This window comes from Piliocolobus tephrosceles, chromosome 16, assembly GCF_002776525.5.
Source record: "Piliocolobus tephrosceles isolate RC106 chromosome 16, ASM277652v3, whole genome shotgun sequence".
Classification (NCBI taxonomy): Eukaryota; Metazoa; Chordata; class Mammalia; order Primates; family Cercopithecidae; genus Piliocolobus; species Piliocolobus tephrosceles.
Window position 1 is genome coordinate 32,790,131 of NC_045449.1, and position 26,008 is coordinate 32,816,138.

The 26,008-nt window shown below is 38.3% G+C and overlaps 1 protein-coding gene across 8 annotated transcripts in view; it reads left to right on the top strand.

The window, feature by feature from the left end:
- Window positions 1-26,008, top strand: part of BCAS3 (BCAS3 microtubule associated cell migration factor) — a 722,154-nt gene that overhangs the window by 352,882 nt on the left and 343,264 nt on the right. For all 8 annotated transcript variants that reach the window (XM_023204675.3, XM_023204674.3, XM_023204677.2 and 5 more), the window contains 3 exons: window positions 1,770-1,894; window positions 5,218-5,383; window positions 7,789-7,889. In XM_023204675.3, coding sequence (XP_023060443.1) covers window positions 1,770-1,894; window positions 5,218-5,383; window positions 7,789-7,889 — 392 coding nt within the window. The remainder of the gene's footprint in view (window positions 1-1,769; window positions 1,895-5,217; window positions 5,384-7,788; window positions 7,890-26,008) is intronic.

The window sequence follows — 26,008 nt, forward strand, 5'->3', positions numbered from 1 at the left end:
TCAAAGTGGGGAGACCAAAGGGACCAATCATAGTTGCCTCTGATCCAGACTTAGCCTTCCTTAGAGGAAGATGTTAAAACAAGTCTCAGGATATAAGATGTTTGAGAGACTATTTAAAATGTCATAGGAACTGGGAAACTGAGATTACCAAAGCAAAGTCTGAGTTTTTTGAAGATTAGGTTAGGACCGAGGGCCATATGGAAGAGTTAGTATTTGCTGAGTACTGTGATATAGGAAAGTACTGCCCTGGGAACTTTACCTGCTTTGTCTAATATAGTGGTTCTCAGAGTTGAGCATGCATCAGAATCATCTGGAGGATTTGTTTCAAAACACAGATTGTTGGGCTCCATTCCCAGAGTTTCTGATTTAGTAGGTCTGGGATGGGGTCTACGAGTATTTGCTTGCACTCCTAAGAAGTCCTCAGGTGGTACTATGAGCTGGGGACAGTGCTTTGAGACAATGTGATCATTAAAATAATCCTGTGAAGTAGGTATTACTATTTCTATTTTACATATTAGTAGTCTGAGCTCTGAGAGGTTAAATGACTTAACCAAAAGTCACACAGCTCAGCGGTGACAGTGCTGGGATTCAGCTACATGTTTCTTCCTGACTCCTAAACTATCTCTTTCCATCCCACCATACTTTAGTAAAGGATGAAGGGAAATCAAAAATTGAGCAAAATAAGGTAGAACCAATGTTGATGTTGGAGGCTGACTAGCAGAGGGGAACATCAGAACTGTAGTTTTTATTGTTTCCTACCTGGGCTGTCATCTTGACCAGTGCACAATGAGGCTACTGGTTTATGAATTAGAGAAAATAATTTATCAAAGGTGGTTGGCAAAATTGCTTTGGGAAGCCCTTAATAAACCAAAAGAGAACAGAAATATGGGACTGAAAAGACGTGAGGTCAGTAGTAGAAGCTGAGTATGAAAACCTATTTGTGGGAAGCAGAGGAGAGCAACTTCTTTTTAATGGCAGTGACAGGAAGTAATGGCAGTTACTAAATGTGTCCTCAGACACACGAGCAACAGAAAAGATTGAGGTTTGAGAGGCTATTGATATATAACTCCACCTTGGTCTTTTTCACTGAACAAAAATAGACACATCATTTTCACAAATCCAAGAAGAAAAAGAGACAACAGAAAGATCAGTGAATCTAATTGCATTAGATGATTAGATATTCTTCCCTTACACTGTCTAACTCTCCATAGCATTGTGGCTGAGAGAGCATTTTCAAGGTATCATTCTATATCACCTCATTTTCATCCATGCTGTCTCCATTCATTTGTACTGTTAATCCCACATCTTATAGATTGGTGCAAAAGTAATTTCACTTTTTGCCACTAAAGGCAGTGGCAAAAACTGCAATTACTTTTGCATCAACCTAATATATATAAAAATGAAGTGATAAACCATTTTATTATTGTGAGATGTTCATGCTGGTACTATTGCTTCACTTTGAAATTTCTAGGAAAGTGTTATTCATCTGAAAAGAAGTGACTTGGATTTTGCCAGCACATACTTCAAAAAGGAGTTGATTTGTATTGGTTTTATAAATATTGCTCTCTTTACAAAACTCTGGAACTTTGAAATAATTCTACTTTTACTCCAGAACATAGTCTCACATCACCATTTATTACTTAAGGCAAAATGCATGTTCATATTGGAGGATTTGAATAGGGGTGGAATTTAAAGGAAAAACTGTCATTACCTAAAGGAGTGTCATTTCATCATGATAATTGTTTTTTACTGTTATTTTATTTTTTAAGCAAAGTTAAACCTCCTCCACAAATTTCACCCAGCAAATCGATGGGCGGAGAATTTTGTGTGGCTGCTATCTTTGGAACATCCAGGTCATGGTTTGCAAATAATGCAGGTCTGAAAAGAGAAAAAGGTATGTATTTTGACTGAAAAATGAAAGTTGTGTTTGTAATTTTTGCTTGTTAAGGAAAATTGTTAGCAGTTCCCCTAGAATAATCTTGTACCCAGTAGTCTGGAAACCAATTTTTTAAAATGTAATTAGCATGTCACTCCTCAACTGCTCAAGCCTAGTCAAGAAGAAAAACTATCCTCTCAGTATGAACATTAAATGAATTGCCCACTGAGTGATTTTGTTTTGTTTTGTTGGTGACAGTCTACAGGTGATCTCAGTGCTATCAATTCTGTACCCATTTTATACCTTTGACATTTTTACAAGCTAGTTTCACTCCTTGTCTATGAAGGATGGAGAGGAAAAGCCTCATTGTCCCTGTTTTACAGATGAAGAACTTGAGACCAGCAAGTTTAAATATCTTAGCTAAAAACACTGGTTTGTTAGGCAGTGGAATCAGAGTTTGAAACCAGATTTTCTCATGTTAAAAATCTTCACATTAAAAAAAGCAACAACTCTACCATGTTTTACAAACACAACTAAGGCCAGGTGCAGTGGCTCATGCCTGTAATCCCAGCACTTTGGGAGGCTGAGGTGGGCGGATCACAAGGTCAGGAGATTGAGACCAACATGGCCAACATGGTGAAACCCCGTATCTACTAAAAATACAAAAATTAGCTGGGCGTGGTGGTGCATGCTTGTAATCCGAGCTACTTGGGAGGCTGAGGCAGGAGAATCGCTTGAACTCAGGAGGCGGAGGTTGCAGTGAGCCAAGATTGCACCACTGTACTCCAGCCTGGCAACAGAACAAGACTCCATCTCAAATACAAACAAACAAACAAACAAAAAAACCAAAAAAGGTAACAGCCTGCTACTGAGAAATAAAGCTCAGCTTTTGTGGTTACCATTGCTCCTTTGAATTAATATACAGTAGTCCCTCCTTATCTGTGGAGGATACATCCAAGACCCCCAGTGGATGGCTGAAACCTTGGATGGTACGGAGCCCTATATGGTACAATGCTTTTCAGTCTAATAACTGAGACAGGTACTATGGGACTAACGGGCTGGTAGCATATACAGAGTGGATATGCTGGACAAAGGATGATTCATGTCCCAGGCAGGACAGATGGGACAATGAGAGATTTCACCACGCTACTCAGTCTGCCATTTGAAGTTTATGAATTGTTTATTTCAGGAATTTTCCATTTAATATTTTTGGACCGCAGTTGACCATGGGTAACTGAACTTGCACCTAAGGAGGGACTACTGTAGTTATTATCTTTTTAATCCCTGCTTTGATCACCAGGGTCTATACCTAAAATGCTTATAGGATTAATGCTTTATAGCATATGAATCCTTATTGCTTCTGTTTAGAAGAGAATGCCTACATTCATAAACAAAGTATATAATTTTGAATGTTATGATTTTCCCCTTAATATTTTAGTATTATTAAAGTAGGTCACAAACTGGGTTGTTACTGGGGCACTTCTCTGGTGAGTTCCACAGGCTGTATTGTTCTTGGCAAAATGGCCCTCCTTTATGCTAACACTGGCAGTCAGACATGAGCCCTTTCTCTGTTATCGCCTTTCAGTGACCCTTTCCTTGGTAATGGGATCTCAGGCGCAGCAGGTTCCTTACCTAAGTGGAAGAGGATACTGTTAAGTATGCAAGCCTTCCATTTCCTTATCCCATCTTTATTTTTTTTGTTACCTCCTTAGGTGTAATGATGCTATCGAAAGGACTTTTTGTTGCTAGTAAAAACCTTCTGAGAAGCTCAATTTCAAATGCTTCTCCCTTCTGTTCTAATTACCTTTTTAACTTGCTACTCCTTTATGTCCCGCTGGCTGATCATTAGCCATTTTCTCAAATCAGCTGTAATTGATTCGCCTGACACAGAGATAAGATGACCCACCCAGCATTCATGAGTGATTGTATATGCTCCTAGGTTTACTGTAAAACCCGAGAGAGAGGACTAAACCTGTTTTGCTAGTGAGTACATGTGTATTCCTTATAAAGTCAGTTGATTAGATCCATATTCAGCACCTAAGTGCTCAAAGTATGGCTAATCTCCGTTTACCATGGGGCCAGTGATCCCATGGGGAGAAAGAAGAGGATTTGGGGAAGGGGATACACATGCATGCATGTGTATGTGTGTTGAATAGACTTTATTTTCTAAAGGAGCTTTAGGTTCACAGCCAAATGAGCAGAAGGTCCAGAGATTTTTCCATATATACCTTCTGTCTCCACACATGCAAAGCCTCTTATTATCAGTATCCCCTGCCAGAGTGGTACGTGTGTTTGAATTGATGAACCTACATTGACACATCAAATGTTTTTTGTTTGTTTTGATCCACAAATTTAAGTTCTAAATTTAAGTTTTCTGAGAAAAATAAATAAATGAGACATTAAGCTGATTTAGGCATACAAGTAACCTTTCATGCGAGTCATTTGGTACATCCAGGGTAACTAAATCCTAGTCCATACGTTATTCCTTTTCAGTTAGTCCGTTCCCTGATATCGTTCATTTTTCATAATGTAGGACAAATTACATTGTAGACAAGTACAAAAGTCTATAAAGTATTTTACTATATTAGGTTTTGGGGCATAGTCATATCATTCTTAAAATAAGTTGCTTAAGATAGAAAATACTCTGATATCATAGACATTTTCATATTCACTAGCATGTACTTATCCAAGGCAACCTTTAGGCAAGGAACAAGCACCATATGAAAAAATTCCTGTCGTCCGAGCATGGTGGCTCATGCCTGTAATCCCAGCACTTTGAGAGGCTGAGGTGCACAGATCACCTGAGGTCAGGAGTTCGAGACCAGCCTGACCAACACGGCGAAACCCTGTGTCTACTAAGAATACAAAAATTACCCCGTCTCTACTAAAAAAAATACAAAAAACTAGCCGGGCGAGGTGGCGGGTGCCTGTAGTCCCAGCTACTTGGGAGGCTGAGGCAGGAGAATGGCATAAACCCGGGAGGCGGAGCTTGCAGTGAGCTGAGATCCGGCCACTGCACTCCAGCCTGGACGACAGAGCGAGACTCCATCTCAGAAAAAAGAATACAAAAATTAGCCGGGAGTGGTGACAGGAGCCTGTAAGCCTGTAATCCCAGCCACTCGGGAGGCCGAGGCGGGAGAACCGCTTGAACCAGGGAGGCGGCAGCCTGAGCAACAAGAGCAAAACTCCATCTCAGAAAAAAAGAAAAAGGAAAAATTCCTGTCTTTTCACTTTCTCTGAGCAGCCTCAGGAGCAGACTGATAAGATCATTAACTGTAAAAATTATTCTGTGCTTCTTTTATGCAATCATAACACATCAGTTTCTGTTTCTCTGTTTGTAGATCAGTCCAAACAAGTTGTAGTTGAGTCCCTGTACATTATCAGTTGCTATGGCACCTTAGTGGAGCACATGATGGAGCCGCGGCCCCTCAGTACTGCCCCCAAGATTAGTGACGACACGCCACTGGAAATGATGACATCGCCTCGAGCCAGCTGGACTCTGGTTAGGTAGTACCTCCTTTCTTTTTTCCTTTTTAACAGCTTCATTAAGGTATAGAAGATTAAGTGTATAATTTGGTAAGTTTTGACATGCATACAGCTACAAAATCATCACCACAATTAACATAGTAAACATATTCATCACTCCCAAATGTTTCTTTATGACCCGTTGGAATCTCTCCTTCTTTCACCCCTCTTTGTCTCTACAGATTAGTTTACAGTTTCTAGGATTTTTTTTTTTTTTTTTTTTTGGAGACAGTCTCGCTGTGCCGCCCAGGCTGGAGTGCAGTGGCTCAATCTCAGCTCAAGCGGTTCTCCTGCCTCAGCCTCTCGAGTAGCTGGGACTACAGGGGCATGCCAACACGCCCAGCTAATTTTTTTGTATTTTTAGTAGAGATGGGGTTTCATCATGTTGACCAGGATGGTCTCGATCTCCTGACCTTGTGATCCGCCCACCTCAGCCTCCCAAAGTGCTGGGATTACAGGTGTGAGAAACCGTGCTGGCCCGGTTTCTAGAATTTTATATAAATAGAATCATACACTATGTAATTTTTTAAATCTCACTTTCATCTAGCAAAACAAACAATGCTTCATTACCTTTTTTTTTTTTTTTTGGAGACAGTCTCGCTCTGTTGCCCAGGCTGGAGGGCAGTGGCACGATCTCAGCTCACTGCAGCCTCTGCCTCCCATGTTCAAGCAATTCTCCTGCCTCAGCCTCCTGAGTAACTGGGACCACAGGCGACCGCCATCCCATCCAGCTAATTTTTGGTTGAGATAGAGTTTCACCATGTTGGCAAAGTTGGTCTCATACTCTTGATCTCAGGTGATCCACCCACCTTGGCCTCCCAAAGTGCTGGGATTATAGGCATGAGTGCCTGGCCCTTCATTACTTTTTCATTTGACATAATTTACATACAATAAAATTAACCCATTAAAAGTGACTTTTTACAAAGTTGTGCAGTTATCACTGCAATCAGTTCTCATCACCCTAAAAAGAAACCTCATACTCATTAGCAGTCACTTCTTATTTTTCTCCAATCCTTCAGACCTAGGCAGGAGCCAGTTTACTTTCTTTCTCTATGGATTTTGCTACTCTGATCGTTTCACGTAAGTGGGATCATACAATATGTGACCTTTTGTGTCTGACTTCTTTCACTTAGTGTATTTTCAGGATCTATCCATGTAGTAGTATGTGTCAGAACTTCACTCCTTTTTATGGCTACGTAATACTCCATTATATGGTTATACTGCATTTTGTTTATCCATTTATTAGTTGATGGATATTTCTACTTTTTAAGCTGTTATTAAATAGTGTTGCTGTGAACATTCATGTACAGATTTTTGTGTGAATATATTTTTTTAATTGTCTTCCATATGTACCTTGGAGAATACTTCTGTTTGAACTTATTTCTCCTTGCACTTCTGTGTTAAATTTTCTTGGACTTATGCCTCCTCTATTTGCAATCTCATGCTCACTGAAGATAGAGAGTAACATTGAGATAGCCATTAAGGGGAGTAGAAACTAACATAGATAGATTCAAAGGTTTCTCTGAGAGTAATTCTCCAAGATACAGTGGTTAAACCTTGTAGGAATGTTTATTAAGAATCAGAGTCCATCTCAAACGTGCATAATGATTAGAATCTTTATAAGCTATAACCAAAAGGAAAAAATCCTGGAATAAAACCTCTTTAATATAGTTCATTGTCCAGGAGAGAAAAAATTGCTCCTGACATGTATGGAAGGAAACAGACAAAAATGGATATGAAAATGATCCTTGTCCTTTTGACATTTTAAAATATTCTTGTATTGATTTTTGGAGGCTGCAGCATTCTTTACTACTGCTTAACTATGCTGGCTTGATCTGATCAATATCTGATTTATCAAGCTTATTTAGGAGTGGGCAGATCTAATTAAAATTACTATACTATCATTGTGGAAATAGTAACTTATTTCAGAACTTAGATACTAATTTGATCTATAATAAGTCATCCATTTACACAGCTGTGTTTTATTAACCATTTTTACCTACTTCATTTTATTTTAACGTATACAGATATTTTAAGAATAGAGAGGTCAGAAATTACATAAATTAGAACTAGTTAGTTGTAACATTTGAATTTTACACCTGTTTAATCTTCTGAATGTCTTGCCTATCCTGTTGGGGGGTCTTCTGCTGTTAAGCTTATATTGACTACATGTTATTTATATGAAAGACTGCCACCTTTTTGTTTTTTCTAAGCAGATGGCCTTGTGTTCCAGGTTTCAGCACATGCATTTTAATGATTACAAGTTCATTTTAATGATCACAAAAATAGTGTGAGTTTAAGTCACTGTTCATCAGTGATGACAGTCATGGTGATTTACATCCCATCTATTAAGCTTAAATATTAATATTCTTCTGCTGTTTCCTTAGAACCCCTCAATGGAATGAATTGCAGCCACCATTTAATGCAAACCATCCTCTGCTCCTCGCTGCAGATGCAGTACAGTATTATCAGTTCCTGCTTGCTGGCCGTAAGTAGTTCAGATTTTTTTTTTTTCCTTTCGTATAGTCTATTCAGATTTCATCTTAAAATGCTAGCTTTTAAAGCAAACATTACCATTGGTCCATAGGCCATAGGCCTTCAAGAATCAGTCTGAGGCAAATAAGATATTTAATAAGAATATAAACCACAAGCCTTAGTATACATTATGTCTCTGACTGCTTATATTCTGTACCTATGAAATATATTCCTGTAATAAAAGTTAAGTTGATAGGGAATATCTGGAGGGCTCAAAAATTCAAACAAACACAAAAACAACTACCTGAAAATACTAGGATGTAATAAACAGTTTCATAAAGCTTGGAATCTGTTTCTAACATGAAAAAAAACCCAAACCTAGTACAGTTAAAAGTGCAACTGTGAAAACTATGCCAGCAGGCTTTTCTTTTGGTAGAATTTTACTTGCAATAATGAGGTAAAGATTTCAACTATATTTGTTTGTTTGTTTACTTTTATGTTTAAACATTAGCATTTGTAGAGACTGAACCAAGTTCATTGACCTAGGTACAGCCTTTTAATATGGGAGGCATTTAAAGGCAATTTAGTATTTATTATCCAGTTTGTGTTTATAGAATTAAAAATTATTTACAATTATGATTCAGTTTTGTAGATATAGATGGAATTCTTAATTTGATGGCTCTGAGTAGTGCATGTTTTAAAGAAAATTCTTAAAAATCAACATTGACATGTTTTTAATGAAACTTTGTTGTATTTAACACATTAGCCTGCCCGGTATATTAGAAAGCATGAATTAAAATGGTTGTTGAATGATTTTATTTTATCTTTATAATGTGTTATATATTATACTGGAAACAGAAATATTTTATAGACTTTGCTCTCAAGTTATGAGACTCCATAACTGTAATCAATAGTTGGCAGTCTTGCTCTCTCATATAATTGTTGAACTCTCCACTTTTTCTAGTGTATTTTTATTGAGTGCTTACTATGTGTGAGGCAGTTGTAATTTAAAGGTGAATAGTATATTGCTTCTCTCCTCAATGAATTCCCTAATTCAGGAGACAGACGTTTAATAAAAAAGTAAAATAAAATGGGGTAGGTGTATCAGTGGAGGGTTATAAATTGAACTGTGGGAGCAGTGACGTGTGTTGCCTACAGCATCACAGACAGGTGATATTTAAGTGGTTTTCAGATTGATTCAAGAAGCAGTGCATACAGAAGTTGTTAGTTTCTAGATTTTTTAAGCATCTATTTAACTATCATATGAACTGGAAAAATACATGACATGAATATGATATGAAGTAAGAATCATGAGTACATTTTCCATTACCTCTCAAGGAGCAAAACTAACTAATCGTTGAATTAAGCATAGTTAACTCTTTCAGAGTTACTATTGTGTTTTGTGTTGTTATTTTGATACCTATTAAGTCTGTTTAACAGACATGCAGTAACAAGTCTGAAATATTTACAAAACATATAGGGGAAAAGATATAGCTATATCTATCTCTTAATTGTTTTTTGTTTCAGTGATTGACCTTATTGACATTATACTCTGCTTGATTTTAGCTGCCCTAAACACCTTTGTCTAATTCTTAGAACAACAAAAATCCTCAGTCGCATAATTTAAGAACCACCACTGTTGGCAGTAGTAAACCATCACGTTTTCAAGCATAGGAATGACACCATCAAAATTGTATTTTAGAAAGATCATTCTGGGCTGGGCTCAGTGGCTCACTTCTGTAGTTCCAGCACTTTGAGAGGCTGAAGTGGGCGGATCCCTTGGGGTCAGGAGTTCGAGACCAGCCTGGCCATCATGGTGAAACCCCTTTTCTACTAAAAATACAAAAAAATTAGCCAGACGTGGTGGTGCATGCCTGTAATCCCAGCTACCTGGGAGGCTGAGGCAGGAGAATGACTTGAACCTGGGAGGCAGAGGTTGCAGTGAGCCGAGATCACACCATTGCACTACAGCCTGGGCAACTGAGCAAGACTCCATCTCAAAAAAAAAAAAAAAAAAAAAAAAAAGATCATTCTGGCAGCATTGCAGCGGGAAATTCAGAGGAAGGGAGTGGAGGCTAGGTGATCCTAGAGCAAGATGAGACCTTAAATTAATGCTGTATTAAAGAGCAGACAGGACAGACCTGTGAGATGTTTAAGAGTTGGCATAGAAAGGAATTAGAGGCTGGGTATGGTGGCTCATGCCTGTAATCCTAGCACTTTGGGAGGCCAAGGCAGGCAGATTGCCTGAGCTCAGGAGTTCGAGACCAGCCTGGGCATCATGGTGAAACCCCGTCTCTCTACTAAAACACACAAAAAAGTCGCCCAGGCATGGTGGCATGCACCGGTAGTCCCAGCTACTCAGGAGGCTGAGGCAGGAGAATTGCTTGAACCTGGGAGGTGAAGGTTGGAGTGAGCTGAGATAGTGTCACTGCACTCCAGCCTGGGTGGCAAAGTGAAACTCTGTCTCAAAAAAGAGAGAGACAATTTGAAACTAAGTAGTTACTAATAATTCTGTGGTTTCTAATATGGAATACAGCAGGTCCTTGAATAATGTCATTTTGTTTAACATCAATTCTTTTTTTTTTTTTTTTTTGAGACGGAGGCTCGCTGTGTTGCCCAGGCTGGAGTGCAGTGGCCGGATCTCAGCTCACTGCAAGCTCTGCCTCCCAGGTTCACGTCATTCTCCTGCCTCAGCCTCCCGAGTAGCTGGGACTACAGGCGCCCGCCACCTCGCCCGGCTAGTTTTTTTTTTTTTTTTTGTATTTTTTAGTAGAGACGGGGTTTCACCGGGATAGCCAGGATGGTCTTGATCTCCTGACCTCGTGATCCGCCCGTCTCGGCCTCCCAAAGTGCTGATATTATAGGCTTGAGCCACCGTGCCCGGCCATAATATCAATTCTTTATAAGACTGATGAGAAAAAAATAATCGCTCCCTGCCAGGGGCCATTGCCTGTGTGGAGTTTTCATGTTCTCCCCATGTCTGCATGGCTTTTCAGTGGGTACACAGGTGTTCTCCCTGATACTAAAGGTATGCATGTTGGGTTAATTGGCATGGCTAAATTGTGTCCCAGGCTGAGTAAATACAGACCTGTGTGTGACAGAGTGCCCTACAATCGAATGGTGTCCTGTCTAGGGTTGGGTCCTGCCTTGCACCCTGAGCTGCCATGATACAGACTCTGTCCACCCACAACTCTGAGTGAGTGAATACAAATTATTGTAAAATAAAATTTCTTAAAATAATACGGTAAATCACACAAATGTACAACAATAAATGATGCTATATGAAAGTGCTCAGCAAGCCCAGCATATTGGTTACTTTTTGTTTTTTAACTTCGTGGTAATAGAAGGTGCCCATTAAAATTTTCGCTTTGCAAAACATTTATTCCTTGATTTAACTCACCAGTACTTCAAGCTCCACTACTCAGTGATTCACTAGAAAATGAGTAAATAATTTTATTACTTGTTGTCATTAATCTTTCTTAAATATATATGTAGCTCACATTTATTTTGATGTTTAATATTAAAGCATTTGGGGTCTTTATTCAAAAGTTTACTGATGTTTTTGACCAGAAAAAAAAATATTCCTTAAGAGGCCGGAGCACGGTGGCTCACGCGTGTAATCCCGGCACTTTGGGAGGCCGAGACGAGCAGATCACGAGGTCAGGAGATCAAGACCGTCCTGGCTAACACGGTGAAACCCCGTCTCTACTAAAAATACAAAAAATTAGCCGGGCGTGGTGGTGGGCGCTTGTAGTCCCAGCTACTCGGGAGGCTGAGGCAGGAGAATGGCATAAACCCGGGAGGCGGAGCTTGCAGTGAGCCGAGATCGCCCTACTGCACTCCAGCCTGGGTGACAGAGCGAGACTCTGTCTCAGATATATATATAAGAACTTAACTCTTGTTTATATTAATTAGTCAGTGGTAAAATTGGTTTTGTAATACATCATTTTGCTTAAAGTCACAGTTTCCATGAACTTATCAATGATGTTAAATGAGGACTTACTGTGTAATGCATTTCATTTTAGACCTTTTGAGTTCCAAATGGACTAATATTGGGATAAAGATGAAAAGACCTGGGTTCTAGTTCTAAATCCAGCAATAACTTGATAAATGTAGATATCAATTATTATACTGGCTCTTATAGAGGTATTATGATGATCAATGAAGTGATGCTAAAGTCCTTTTTTTTTTTTTGAGATGGAGTCTTGCTCTGTCACCAGGCCAGAGTGCAGTGGCACGATCTCAGCTCAATGCAACCTCTGCCCTGCCAGGTTCAAGTGATTCCCCTGCCTCAGCCTCCCAAGTGGCTAGGATTACAGGCATGCGCCACCACGCCCGACTAATTTTTTTGTATTTTAGTAGAGATGGGGTTTCACCATGTTGGCCAAGATGGTCTTGATCTCCTGACCTTGTGATCCACCCGCCTCGGCCTCCCAAAGTGCTGGGATTACAGGCGTGAGCCACTGTACCCAGCATAAAGTCCTTTTTAAAACTGTAAAATAGTTTATACATTTAAGCATTATTATAACCTTTTGTTTCTTATCTCAGAAGAATATATTTTCAAATGATAGACTTCTGGGACTTTTGGTACAATTTAAAATCCTTTTTTGTAGTCAGCATTTACGGTGGAATACCTGGCCTGGGCATGGTTTCTCATGCTTGTAATCCCAGTACTTTGGGAGGCCAAGGTGGGAGGATTGTTTGAGACCAGAAGTTCAAGACCATGCTGGGAAACAGAGAGAGACTCTGTCTCTACAAAAAAATTTTAAGAATTAACTGAGTGTGGTGATACGCACCTGTAGTCCCAGTTGCTCAGCAGGCTGAGGTAGGAGGATTGCTTGAGCCCAGGAATTTGAGGTTACAGTGGGCTGTGATTACACCACAGCACACTAGCCTGAGTGACAGAGCAAGATTCTGTCTCTTAAGAAAAAAAAGACCAGGCTCAGTGGCTCACGTCTGTAATTCCAGCACTTTGGGAGGCCGAGGCGGGAGGATTGCTTGAGACCAGGAATTTGAGACCATCCTGACCAACATGAGGAAGCCCCATCTCTACTAAAAATACAAAAATTAGCCAGGTGTAGTGGCATGCACCTGTAATTCCAGCTACTCGGAAGGCTGAGGCAGGAGAATCGCTTGAACCCAGGAGGTGGAGGTTGCAGTGAGCCAAGATGACACTACTGCACTCCTGCCTGGGCAACAGAGTGAGTGAGACTTCATCTCAAAAAAAAATATATATATATAAAGCAATACTGGCGCCAGTTTCAAGAGAATGCCCACCCATCTGTTGCACCCTTTCTGCAAGTTAGAGCCATTAAAGCGGACTTTATTACTCTCGCTTTCTCCCAGATTTCCCTTACTGAAGCCATTTGGAAGGATATTATACCTTTTAAAACACGAGTATATTATACCTGGTGCCAGAAAGTTTTTTGTTTTCCTGAACTATATTGGAAATTACCTCTTATTTCCCAACTTGAAGACTTTACTAAATGTTATTCTCAAAGAATTTTCAAATATAGTCATTCCTTGGTGTCATGGGAAATTGGTTCCAGAACCTCCCTCAGATAATAAAATCCACAGATGCTCAAGTCCCTGATGCTGGTATTATTATTTGCATGTGACCCACACACATCCCCCTGTATGCTTCAAGTCATCTTTAGATTACTAATACCCAGTACAATATAAGTGCTATATAAATAGTTGTTACACTGTATTGTTTGGGAATCATGACAAGAAAAAAGTCTAGACATGTTCAGTACAGCCACAACCATCCTTTTTTTTTTCACAGAATAGTTTCGACCTGTGGTTGGTTGAACCCATAGATGCAGAACCAAGGATACGGAAGGCTGACTGTATAACTTTTTAGTAAACGCTAATACAAACTTCACAAATGTTGCAAGCTTTTTTTTTTTTTTTTTTGGTATTTGGATCTGTGAATCAAGTGAAGCAGACTTGTACAAACTCCGGAAATTATAATAATAGTAGACAAAGAATGATGTAAATGGAAATGGGAAAGAGACTTTGTCTCAGTGAGAAGAGAGTAGGAGAGCAGGATGTTTAGCAAGGAATCTCCACTCCCCTTCCAGCCCGGTAATCATAATAAATCCACTGCTGGTTAATAAACAGAATTCTGTATATGTGGCAAAAAGGGTGGCTTGTGGTGGAAGGAAAGGGGAACCAGCCCCAAACACTAAACACTTCTTATGTAACTTTAATACAAAGTAGGTAAAAACTCCAAATTCTGTATTCTTAAATTATAGCAACATTTCCTACCTCTATAAATTGAATGGAATGACCAAAAGTAATGAATTTTTATTTTTATTGAAGAATTTTGCTGTATCACAAATTAATACCCCAAATTGAGGAATTTTGATGTATTGTAAATTAGATCATACTAGAGTGCTCCATACAGAGGTCACTGTAAAGGCACAGATGACTTCTCTGTTACTAGGTGGAACCATATGAAATTGGCATTTTTAATAAGTTTTTTAAAAGGCTGATATTTCTGTAGTTTCATAGATTAATTTATATACGGCAACTATATATATAGATGGTAATCTAATCTTTCTGTTTAACTCAGTAAAGGTAAAAGTCAATTTATAATCCAAAAGATGTTTTGCCTTGGTCGAATACATTTTGGGAATAGTTTATAAAAGGATGACAACAGAGGACATTAGTGATTTCTGTGTTAGCACTGTATTTACTTCCTTTAAAATAAAAATTACATACTATATTGCCTTGGAACACAGGCATTATATTTCAGTGTGTTCCTTTGCCAAAAACAAAGATAAACCATAGAACATATCAGTAAATACCACCCAGCTTTGAATATGATCCCAAAATAGACAATAACTTCTTCTTCAGTCTGCTGTAGCGTTTCCAATTTGTAAATTAAAAACAGCTTACTGAGTTGCCTTAGGAAAGCCTTGTTTAAGGGAAAAATAATGTTTCCTCCTTTCTTTCAGGTAATTTGGCAGCAACAGTGTTTTTAAGTTGCTGACATTAGCTTTGTGGCAGAGTGGGTTTCAGAGTTTGGACTTCTTTCTAAATCAGCCTGTGAGTGTGTGAAAAGTTCTTCTATAAACTTACTGAGTTTTATTTGTAATAGAAATATACATTCATTCAACAGAAATATAGCTATGATATACAATAGAAAGGTGACTGGGGTCCATAGTACTTCCCTGTGTGTTATTGGGTGTATACTTGGTTCCTTCTAACTTTAAAAGAAGTATGAGAAAATGGAGAGAATATTTTATATGTTTCAATTTGACCTCAAATTTTGGGGAGATTTAGTGTTCTCTTAGTTTCATTGACCATTTCTTGAGGTTCCAGTTGAGTAGTAGCTTCCCAACAAGATGGACTAACGGGTCAGACTTACTTTCCAACATGGAACAACAACAGAAATCATCTATGAAACAATTGTTTTCAAGTCATCTGAGATTAGGGAATGAAGGGCAGTGATCCCTGAGAGATGGGAAACAAATGAGACAAGCCCTGCACTTGCCTCAGTTTATTGTCTTTGGAGTATCTAGGCTGTGTCACAGTGAGGGAGAAAGCAGGTGAAACCCAGGGGACTCCTTGAGTTGAGGAGACAGAGCTGAGAGTCCAGTCAGACCAAAGAAGAGCGGGTGTCGGCAAATTACCATGTGCTCTTATTGTAAATAAAGTTTTGTTGGAACACAGCCACCCCGTTTCATTTTTATCTTGTCTGTGGCCACTTTTAAGCTATAATCAGAGTCAAGTAACAGTAACTGAGACTATATGACCCACAAAGCCCAAAATATTTACTGTTTTCAAACCCTGACCTAGAATTTGTTAGACAGGATATCAGGGGAGATCTTCACAGAGAAAAAATGCTGAAGACTGCAGAGGGTCCTTTTCTAGTATTCAACAGAATACTGGTGCCTATGAGGAAACTGCAGCCTAGAAAACAACCATCTGAGTATCTTAGAGGGCATGGTGGCCACACAGAGTCAGGACTAGTGACACTAACAGTTACTATGTATTCCATATGTTCAAAAAGTTAAGTAGACCCCTAAATTACTTAGACCTAAATATAAAAATCTTGTAGATGTGAAAATCACAGTAGGAGAAAGCTTCATTATATAATACTGAAGATTGATTATAAACTGCAAAAAAGTAATCCCAGCACTTTGGGATGCCAAAGTGGAAGGATCGCTTGAGGCCAGGAGTTCAATACCAGCCTGGCAATAGAGTTGAGACCGAGTCTCTACAGAAAAAATTCGAAAAATTAGCCAGGTGTGGTGGTGCATGCCCTTAATCCCAGCTACTCAGGAGGCTGAGGTGGGAACATTGCTTGAGGCCAGGAGGTCAAGACTGCAGTGAACAGTGATTCTGTCACTGCACTCCAGCCTGGACAACAGAGCAAGACCTTTTCTCAAAATAACAATAATAATAATAATAAAATTAATAAATAAATTGCAGAAGAAAAGATTAGTGAACTCGAAGATAGAGCAAGATAAACACACAAAAAACACAAAATAATTTTAAAAGAGTGTCACTGAACTGTGGGAAAAGATATACTAGTAAACAGACTTTCTGAAGAAGGGATGGTGGGACAGAAGAAATAATAGCCAAAATATTTCCAAATTTGATGTAAACCATAAAAATGCAAATAGAAAAAGGTCAGTAAATCCCAAGTACAGGACACCTTAAGAAAGGCATACCAAAGTGTATTATAATCAGTTTGCTCAAAATCATTGACAAAGAGAAAAAAATCTTAAAAGCAGCCAGAGGAAAAGATATGTTACATAGCAAGGAGCAAAGATAAGCAGAATTTTTTTTTTTGAGATGGAGTTTTACTCTTGTTGCCCAGGCTGGAGTCCAATGGCATGATCTCTGCTCACCGCAACCTCCGTCTCCTGGGTTCAAGCGATTCTCCTACCTCAGCCTCCCAAATAGCTGGGACTACAGGCATGCGCCACCACGCCCGGCTAATTTTTTGTATTTTTAGAGAGATGAGGTTTCTCCATGTTGGTCAGGCTGGTCTCAAACTCCCGACCTCAGGTGATCACCTACCTCAGTCTCCCAAAATGTTAGGATTACAGACGTGAGCTACTGCGCCTGGCCAGCAGATATCTTTTAAGTATGGAAAGAAAATAACCATCAACCCAGAATTATATACTGCCTTTGCCCCTTAAATATCTGAAGATGAAGTCAAAATATTAAAAATTTTGGGTACATGAAAGCTCAAAGAAGTTATCAGCTTCATATGAAATGTTAAAGGGAGTCCTTAAAGCAGAAGAAAACTACATCAGCACGAAAGGAATTAAGAGCACTGGGAATGGTGAGAAACATAGGTAAATGGATGAGATATTTTTCTAGTTGGTAAAAATGTAATAATTAAAATTTAAAATATAGTTTACTTATTTTACAATATTGACTTAACAGAAACAAAATGGCATATTCTTAATATATATGTGTGTGTACACACGCATGTGTGTATATGTATGTGTGTACACAGTAGCATAAAGGCCAAGGGGTTGAGAAATGGAACTATACTATTGTAAGATTTTTGTAATATATGTGAGTGGTATACTATTACCTGAAGGTAAACTGTGATAAGTTAAAGATGTACATAATGAACTCAAAAGCAACTACTAAAACAACAAAAACAAAATGTTGTATCTAATATGCCAACAAAGGAAATAAAATGGAAACAAGCAAGAGAATGTAATTCTAACCATATCAATACTCATTAGTTATACATGGCCATTCTAGTAAAAAATGAGATTGTCAAATTAGATTTAAAAAGGAAGTTCTAACTATATGCTACTTAAACACACTTTAAATGTGGAATTTCTACATTAATATCAGACTGAGTAGGACACTTCACTCAACAGCAGAATACACATTCTTTTCAAGTGTGCAGGGAACATTGACCAATATAGGGAATCTTCTTGGCTCTAAAACAAATCCTAATAAGTTTAAAAGGTTTCAAGTCCTGAGGTGGGCGGATCACGAGGTCAGGAGATCGAGACCATCCTGGCTAACATGGTGAAACCCCGTCTCTACTAAAAATACAAAAATTAGCTGGTCGTGGTGGCAGGTGCCTGTAGTCCCAGCTACTCGGGAGACTGAGGCAGGAGAATGGCATGAACCTGGGAGGCGGAGCTTGCAGGGAGCCAAGATTGTGCCAGTGCACTCCAGCCTGGGCAATAGAGCAAGACTCCGTCTCAATTAAAAAAAAAAAAAAAAAAGGTTTCTAGTCATACAGCGTATATTCTCTGACCACAAGGGAGTTAAGTAAGAAATGAATTACAGAAAGATCTTTGGAAAGTGCACAAATATTTGGAAACTAACACACGTTTAAATAATCCGTGGTTCACAGAAGAAATCTAAAGGGAATTAAGAAATTATTTTTAACTGAATAGGGACATTGAAATCAGATATATTCATATCTTTGACAACTACTCAGTTTTTTTAAAAAAGTGGATTGAGCTATTAATACTTGGGACATGTTTGATGATCCCCAAGACAATCATTTTGAGTGAAGAAAAGCCCATCTCTGAAGTTTCCACACTGCATGATTTCAGTTATATAACATTCTCAAAATGACAAAATTATAGAGATAGATAATAGATTAGTGGTGCCCAGGACTTAGGAATGGGGTGGGAGAGAAGCGGGTGAATATGCCTATATAGAATTATTACAAGGTTGATCTTTGTGGTGATAGGACAGTTCTGTATCTTGATTGTAGTGGAGGTTACACCAATTTACACATGCGATAAAATTAAATAGACCCTCACACACATAAAATGAGTATAAAACTATGTATGTAAATTTCATTTTATCTGAATAAAGTTTCTGGATTGTGTCAATGGTGATTTTCTGATTTTGCAACTGAGTGAAGGGTACACAGAGCATCACTGTACTATTTTGCAACTTTTTGTGAATCTTTAATCATTTCAAAATAGAAACTTGTTTTCTTTTTAATGGTGACAGGATCTCACTCTGTCACTCGGAGTGGAGTGCAGTGTCTCAGTCATGGTTCGCTGTGGCCTCCACTCCTGAACTTGAGTGATCCTCCTGCCTCAGCCTCCTGAGTACCTAGGACTACAGGCTCGCACCATCATGCTTGGCTAATTCAAAACAAAAACCTTAAAGAAAAACAGGAAATGTTGTGGGATGGCACTAAATCCATGCTCAAGGGAAAAATTATAGAGCTAATGTTTATATTATAAAGGGAAAAGATCTGAAGTCAGTGACCTCAGCTTCCACATTAAGAAACGAGACAAAGTAGAGCAAATTAATGCAAAACAGAAAATATAGAAAAAGGGAAAAAGATCAGAGTGTGAATCAGTGAAACAGAACACATACAAACAATAGAGAAAACGCTATAAAACTGTGCTGTACTTTTCTTCTGCTTGGGGCTTACGGGGTTCTTGGATCTGTAGGTTTATAGTTTTCATCAAATTTGGAAATTTTTATACAATTATGTCTTCAAATATTTTTTCTTTCACTCTCTCTGTCACTTCCCCTTTTTTGGACTCCAGTTTTATTTATGTTGACCACTTGATACTTTCCCAGCTCACTGAATCTTTGTTAAGATTTTCTTATTCTTATTTTCCTCTCTGTTTGGTTGTATGTAGTTTTAAATTCTGTATCTATAAGTATATTAATTCCTTTTCTTTGTGTTAATTTTATTCAATGTATCTTGCATTTCCGATATCATATTTTTTATCTCTTGAAGTTCCATTTGGATCTTCTTTATATCTTTTTTTTTCTTCTTCCTTATCTACATGTTTGACCATATGGAATATTATGGAACCATAGATAGCACGACATATTAGAAGGCAGCAGATGAGAAATAAAAGCAAGTGATTAGAAGTAAAGGCAACTAGTACAGAATTTGGTGTCCTGGAAGTCATGAAACAATGCTTTAGAAATAGAAAACAGGATCATGAGTTGAATTAATAACTATAAAAAGTCTTACTGGAACCTGACTTTGAAGTAATTGTGTTCCTTTGACAAAATCTTGGTTTTTATTATGCTAAAGACAATTAAGTCTGTTGTGAGTTTCTTTCTTTTTTGAGACAGGGTTTCTCTCCCATTGCCCAGGCTGGAGTGCAGTGGCACGCTCTTGGCTCACTACAACCTCTGCCTCCCAAGTCAAGTGTTCCTCCTGCCTCAGCCTCCCAAGTAGCTGGGACTCCAGGTGTGCACCACCATGCCTGGATAACTTTTTTATTTTTAGTAGAGACAGGGTTTCACCATGTTGGCTAAGCTGGTCTTGAATTCCTGACCTCAAATGATCTGCCCACCTTGGCCTCCTAAAGTGCTGGGATTTCAGGAGCGAGCCACCACGCCTGGCCTGTGGTGAGTTTCTTTTGAATAGCTGGGCTGTCTATTGATTTATAGGCTTTAAAAAGATATGATTGCTTTACTAATCTCTTGGACTTCACTTACATTTTTCTTTTTTGGCATTTACATACAAAAGAGTAGATAGGACTTAAAAGTAGTATTGAGCTTTGATAGAGGAGTACTCAAATCAGAAGTCAGCAACATGATTAAATTAAATTCTAGGGATCTTGATTCCCAACCAAATTCTGTACTGTTGGCTTACAAACCGCAACATTGAGACTAGAAAGAGCCAATATTTTTCATTCTAATATAAAGCCATGCATTTATTAGAATGAAGTTATTTTAAATGATTTTACTATCCTGTTGTTTCATGAGTTTTGAGTCCAATGCTGATATGTTTTGTGCATGTTGCTGTTATCAACTCCACTCCCTGCTGCCTATAAAAAGGAAAACGATACAAAAAGTGAAAGAAATTATTGGTGTTTTCTACCATGGATATTGTCAGTGCCCTGGAAAAGCAATTAAATATGCAGCAGTTTTCTTATGAGCTGCTCCCTTTCAAATGTCACATTAGATTTAACCTAACATCCTGGATTGCATTGCTGTTGTGGTATGTGTACTGTTCATGGTGGAGGTACTCAACAATATTTCCTTGCATTGTCCATAATAAATATTTGCCCAAGACTGGGTAGGGGTGGAAGGGGAAGAAAGAAATGTTTTTCTCTTGTAGAGGAAACTTGTAATGTAGGACTTATTTAAAGAGTGTTTATAGTCTATTGTTGTCCATAGGGTGTGTCATACTGCTCTATCCAGGTTTGAAAATCTGGGATAGTTAAAATTTCACTTATTTATACTTAAACTTCTCAGTTGACATATCCTTCCATAGAGAAATGATTTCAGTGAAATGGTGTTTTTCTTTAAGAAACTAAACATTTGAGACATTTAGACCCTGAATTTAGCCACATGTATGTTTTATAACTTGGGTAATATGAAATTAACGTTTCTTGTTCAATGAAAAGATGTCAAGTAGTTAAAGTACCATCAACAATCTGCAAACTTTATAAATGATGGACTTACAGTTTTCATTAGATTTCTCTTTTAGCCTTTGTGTTCATTGGTTACCTACTTCTCCATGTCTTCACATAGATCTTCAGACCTGTGGAATGGGGTTCATTGAGTTTTTCTGTCATTGCTGGTCTCAACATGTTTCAACATTAAAAGTTCTTTCCGTTACAACCTAATGATCTGTACCCTATTCTGAAGCGAATCTTGGCATTTACCAGTTGGGAAAAAAAAGTGTGCATGTCATACCACCATCCTGTGATAATTCTTTTTTTGGCCAGGGAGAGACAGGGTCTCGCTCTGTTGCTCCCAGGCTGGAGTGCCATGGCATGATCACAGATCACTGCAGCCTCAACCTCTCAGGCTCTGGCGATTCTCCTGCTTCAGCCTCCTAAGTAGCTGGGACTACAGGTGTGTGCCACCATACCTGGCTAATTTTTGTATTTTTGTAGAGATGGGGTTTTGCCATGTTTCCTAGACTGATCTCAAACTCTTGGGCTCAAGGCCAGGGTAAGGCCACCCACCTCGACCTCCCAAAGTGCTGGGACTACAGGCATGAGCCACCACACCCAGCCCTGTCATAATTGTTCTTAATATCAAAGTGAAACAAAAGGAATGTCTCTATACAGGGCTGCTTTTTACTTTTTAATGTTTTTATTTTACAAAATTCTATGTGATAGTGGTATCTCAATGTTCCTTCAGATTGTTATATGACTTGCTATTTTTCAGATACGGTTGAGAGTAAGCATTTTTTCCACTGAAGCTAGTCATATTTTGCCCTGGATTGACAGATTTGACTGGGCTAGGACATTGATTCTGATAGATTAAAGAAAAAGCATCTATTGGTCGTAAAGCCTGTAGGCTGTCAGAACTTTGCTCCTGATGTCATTTATGCTATCTCACCTAAGTTTAAGGTTCTTTACATGCAGCTACTGATATCCCTGAACGTGCGTTTTGATGATTGGGTAGTGGGGATAGAGGATGCAGGATTTGGATATGTTTGCCCTTTTCTCCAAAAAATGAGGGGCTAGAATAGAATGGTCTGTCTCTCCTTACCTGTGGTAATGTAATGGGTTGATATTGGCAGGAGCTTGTGGGTTGATGTGGCATCACTTCCATCACTACGGTTAATTGCTAATAAACGACTGGGAATTTAGGAGGAATGCTACAACTGTCTGCTGTGTTAGTGGTAACAGGAATTCTGACGCCATTTCAGGGTCACTATTGTATTTGTCTATCAGAGTTAGAATACACTTATTTCTCTCAGTTTTAGCCTTCTCTATAGAATTTCTGTCAATTGTTTGACTCCATTAAGTGTGCAGAGGAAGTAAAAGCCTGAATGACCAATCCACCAGGGGCTATGGATAGACCCTTTCTTTGTCCACACTCAGAGCACTGCATTAGTCTCATTATCCATTTATAATAAGTGACCTCTGCCCCCTGGGTCATTGAAAAATATTCAGTGTGCTTTTCTGACACATAGGGCACCTTTCTCAGCAGACATATGAAACAATGGGACGTCTGGTAGTCTGGAGAACTGGTATACATTGCAGGTTTTTAAATAAATACACAGCCTTGTGCCAAATTACTCTTCTAATTTTTTTTTTCTCTGCTCTTACATGGCTTATAAATGGGCCAAGGGGATCCTAATGTCTGGAAAATAAATGTATTCCTTATCTCTTTTCTTTCTTATTCTTCTAGTTTAAAAATATTGCTGTATTTTTCTATTTTATTTTCTAGAAATGATTTGCCTTCATCTCTGGTTTTGCATTTCCTGATAGAGAACTATAGAAAGCCTTAGATATAGTGAATGGAGACAGTCATCGTCTTTCGAAAGTGTTTGCCAAATCTGCTCAGGATGACTCTGAAGGTTATCTGTGACATGCTCAAAACCTGTCTTCTTCTAGCCCTCTGTTCTGCCCAAACTGGTAGTGACCAGGTTGGAAAAGGATTTGACCCTTCCTTGGTCACTGCAGTCCAGATTTCTTTTGTGGTATAAATGTGAACCACCTGCCAGAAAGTTCTGCGTATCTACTTGTTCTGTCTCCAGCTCCCAGTGTATAGACAGACTTGGGAAGAGATGGAGATAGAATTTGATTAGTGGCCGAAATAAAGATGGAAAGTAAGAAAACTGTCATGTCCAGAGCTTTACATGGTGTCAACTGAAGGACAGCCTTCCACGAGTTGGAGTCTTGACCACCAGTGACGAGCCTTAGCACAGTGCCTATGTTATATACAGATAGAAGTCAGTAACTTACTTGAAATACATTGGAACAGGAAAACTAAAAGACTGAGAACCACTTAGTTTGCAAGTCATGTGAAGAAACGTTAAGAGGCAAATTAAAATTTTAACTTACACTTTATTTTAATTAAAGTATTTAAAACAAATTTGTAAAGTGTAAAAATTCTTTTATAGAGTATTTTTTAAAGTTTAAGATGCAGGGTTTATATTAACAAAGCCCTATTCCCCTTAGAACTTACTGATGTTGTATTTACTGTTATATATACTGGCTTGTTTATTTTTATTAAAGATACATGAGCTACACAGGGATTTAAAGAAACTCAGTTTAGTACAATGAATTAGCTGCCACCCTGTCCAGGAGACCCAGGGGTTTTATTTTAACAAAATGGTTTTCCTGTTAGCTGATGTACTACTGCATGCTCTCAGATATTGGGACACAGAGGTGTTATCTCCATAAGAATACCCATTGCATCCATGCACAGATTTTTTTCTCTCCAGTTATGGAAAACCTCATAGTTGTTAGAACTCTCTCCATGACAAGAATTAATATATTAACTGGATTATGGCACTGTTTGACAAATTGCTTACTAAATACATCAAAATTGATTGGGCCTTCTTTATTTGAATTGACAAATGACTGCATTAGGAGAAGGAGGGAAATCCATTAATTACAGCTGCTCTTGACCGTAGGAAATGTAATCCTATAAATATGGATTTTGCTAAAACAAAAATGTCTTCTTTATGGTAGTGTTGTTTATATGTATATCTACATCTCTTTGCCATTGATAGAAGGCATGTGTTACCTACCATCTTTTAAATAATAAAAAGTTGATTTCTGTGGTGTTGAAAAGTGTGTTCTACCCTCTCCTGACTAGATAATAGTTTTTTAAATATTCCAGAAAATGTCAGGGAAACCCTGTAGCTCAGACTTTCTGCTCAGTTTTCAATTGCACCTCTGTTTGTCCATCTTGTACTTCTATGTTCATTGATTTCCCGGATAACCTTGCAGATTTGTGACTGCTCCAGTGTAAGTTTATATATGACAGGGTCTTTACTTAGGAAACAGGAAATCCAGACACTGATGGTTTTGACTTCCTTCACATTGTTACCTTGAGTGAGTCATTGCCATCTATGCCTCAGGTTTCTCATCTTTATAATTAAGGGTGTGAAAATCTTTTTCAACTTTCAGATTTGGGGAGATCCCTGCCCTAGAATCTCATAACTTGTCCAGAAACTCATGAAAATTCACACCCAAGACATGTTAAAACAGAAGGAAACAAGCAGCTAGGATACCCGAAGTCAAGGTCTTTGTCTTGTTACTATGTTTTTTTTCACATTTTATGTAGCGACAGGATTTCCTAATAGTTTGCAAATAATTCCTGATTATAAAATAGTAGAAACAAAGCAGCCTGTGCTATTCTTTATGGAAAATGTGTGTTTTATAAACATTTTTAAGCGATCTTTTTGAATTATTCCTTATTTCTGGGAATACCTAGAAATCCCTTCTTTCTCCAAATTAATGTATATATAATTTTAGTTTTTCTATATGCTTTAATACTTTGTTTTAAATTACAGTCTTGTGTCTTTAGCATAGCTACTTTTTTTTATATTGAAGCCTCTTTCAGCTGCTGATTATGAAGCTAACATATTTAATATTGTTTTTGTTTCTATAGTTCTGACTGTTCCATTTGTCAAAAGTTTTAATTTTGCTTTGATAGTGTATAAGCTCTTATCATTACTGAGTGTCTCTTTCTTTGGAAAAATTTTTCTCTCTTGATTTTTCGTACTGAAGGTAACCAACCCAGTAACCGAGGCATAAGAGAGGTGGGTGAGTGCCACAGATTGTCTCTCTGCAGCTTCAGTCTCTTCTTCCCCTTATTGTTGTCATAGGACAGGAGAGTTTTGGCCATGTGAGTCTGTGGAACTTGGCAGAGAGACCAGAAACACTGTATTGCCTTCATTGCCTTTATACCATCAGTTTCTTGTCTTTTATACTATGCTTTCTTCGTATTTTATGACTTCATGAAGAACATCTGTAACCACCCTATATGATGTGAAATCTGGTCAAAGCTGAGATTTGGGGGATTTTTTGAGGATCGTGTTTTTTTCTGTTCTTAGTCACTTGGCTGACTTCTGTGCTCTTTTCTAGATGCTAGCACATCATCTATGGTTGCATCATGTACGCCTTTAAATATGAAACCAACAAACCAGTATTTTCTAAGATGAAATATTTTAATCAGAGGTATTATGGTGTATGTAAAGTAGCACTTTGATTGTTTCTCTCACTACGTGTGAAGCTTCCTTCAATGTCTGTAACCTCCATTGTGACTTCTGGTTAAAGTAATTTTTCCCCATTGTTTGATCACAGTATAGGTATCTCTGATCAGGATACATAGATGTTTATTATGATTATAGAAAAGATTATATTAAGTTAAGCAGACATTGAATAGACAGACAACAGACTCTCAATCAATGATATAATTGATGTTTGGGGATAAAAATCTCTT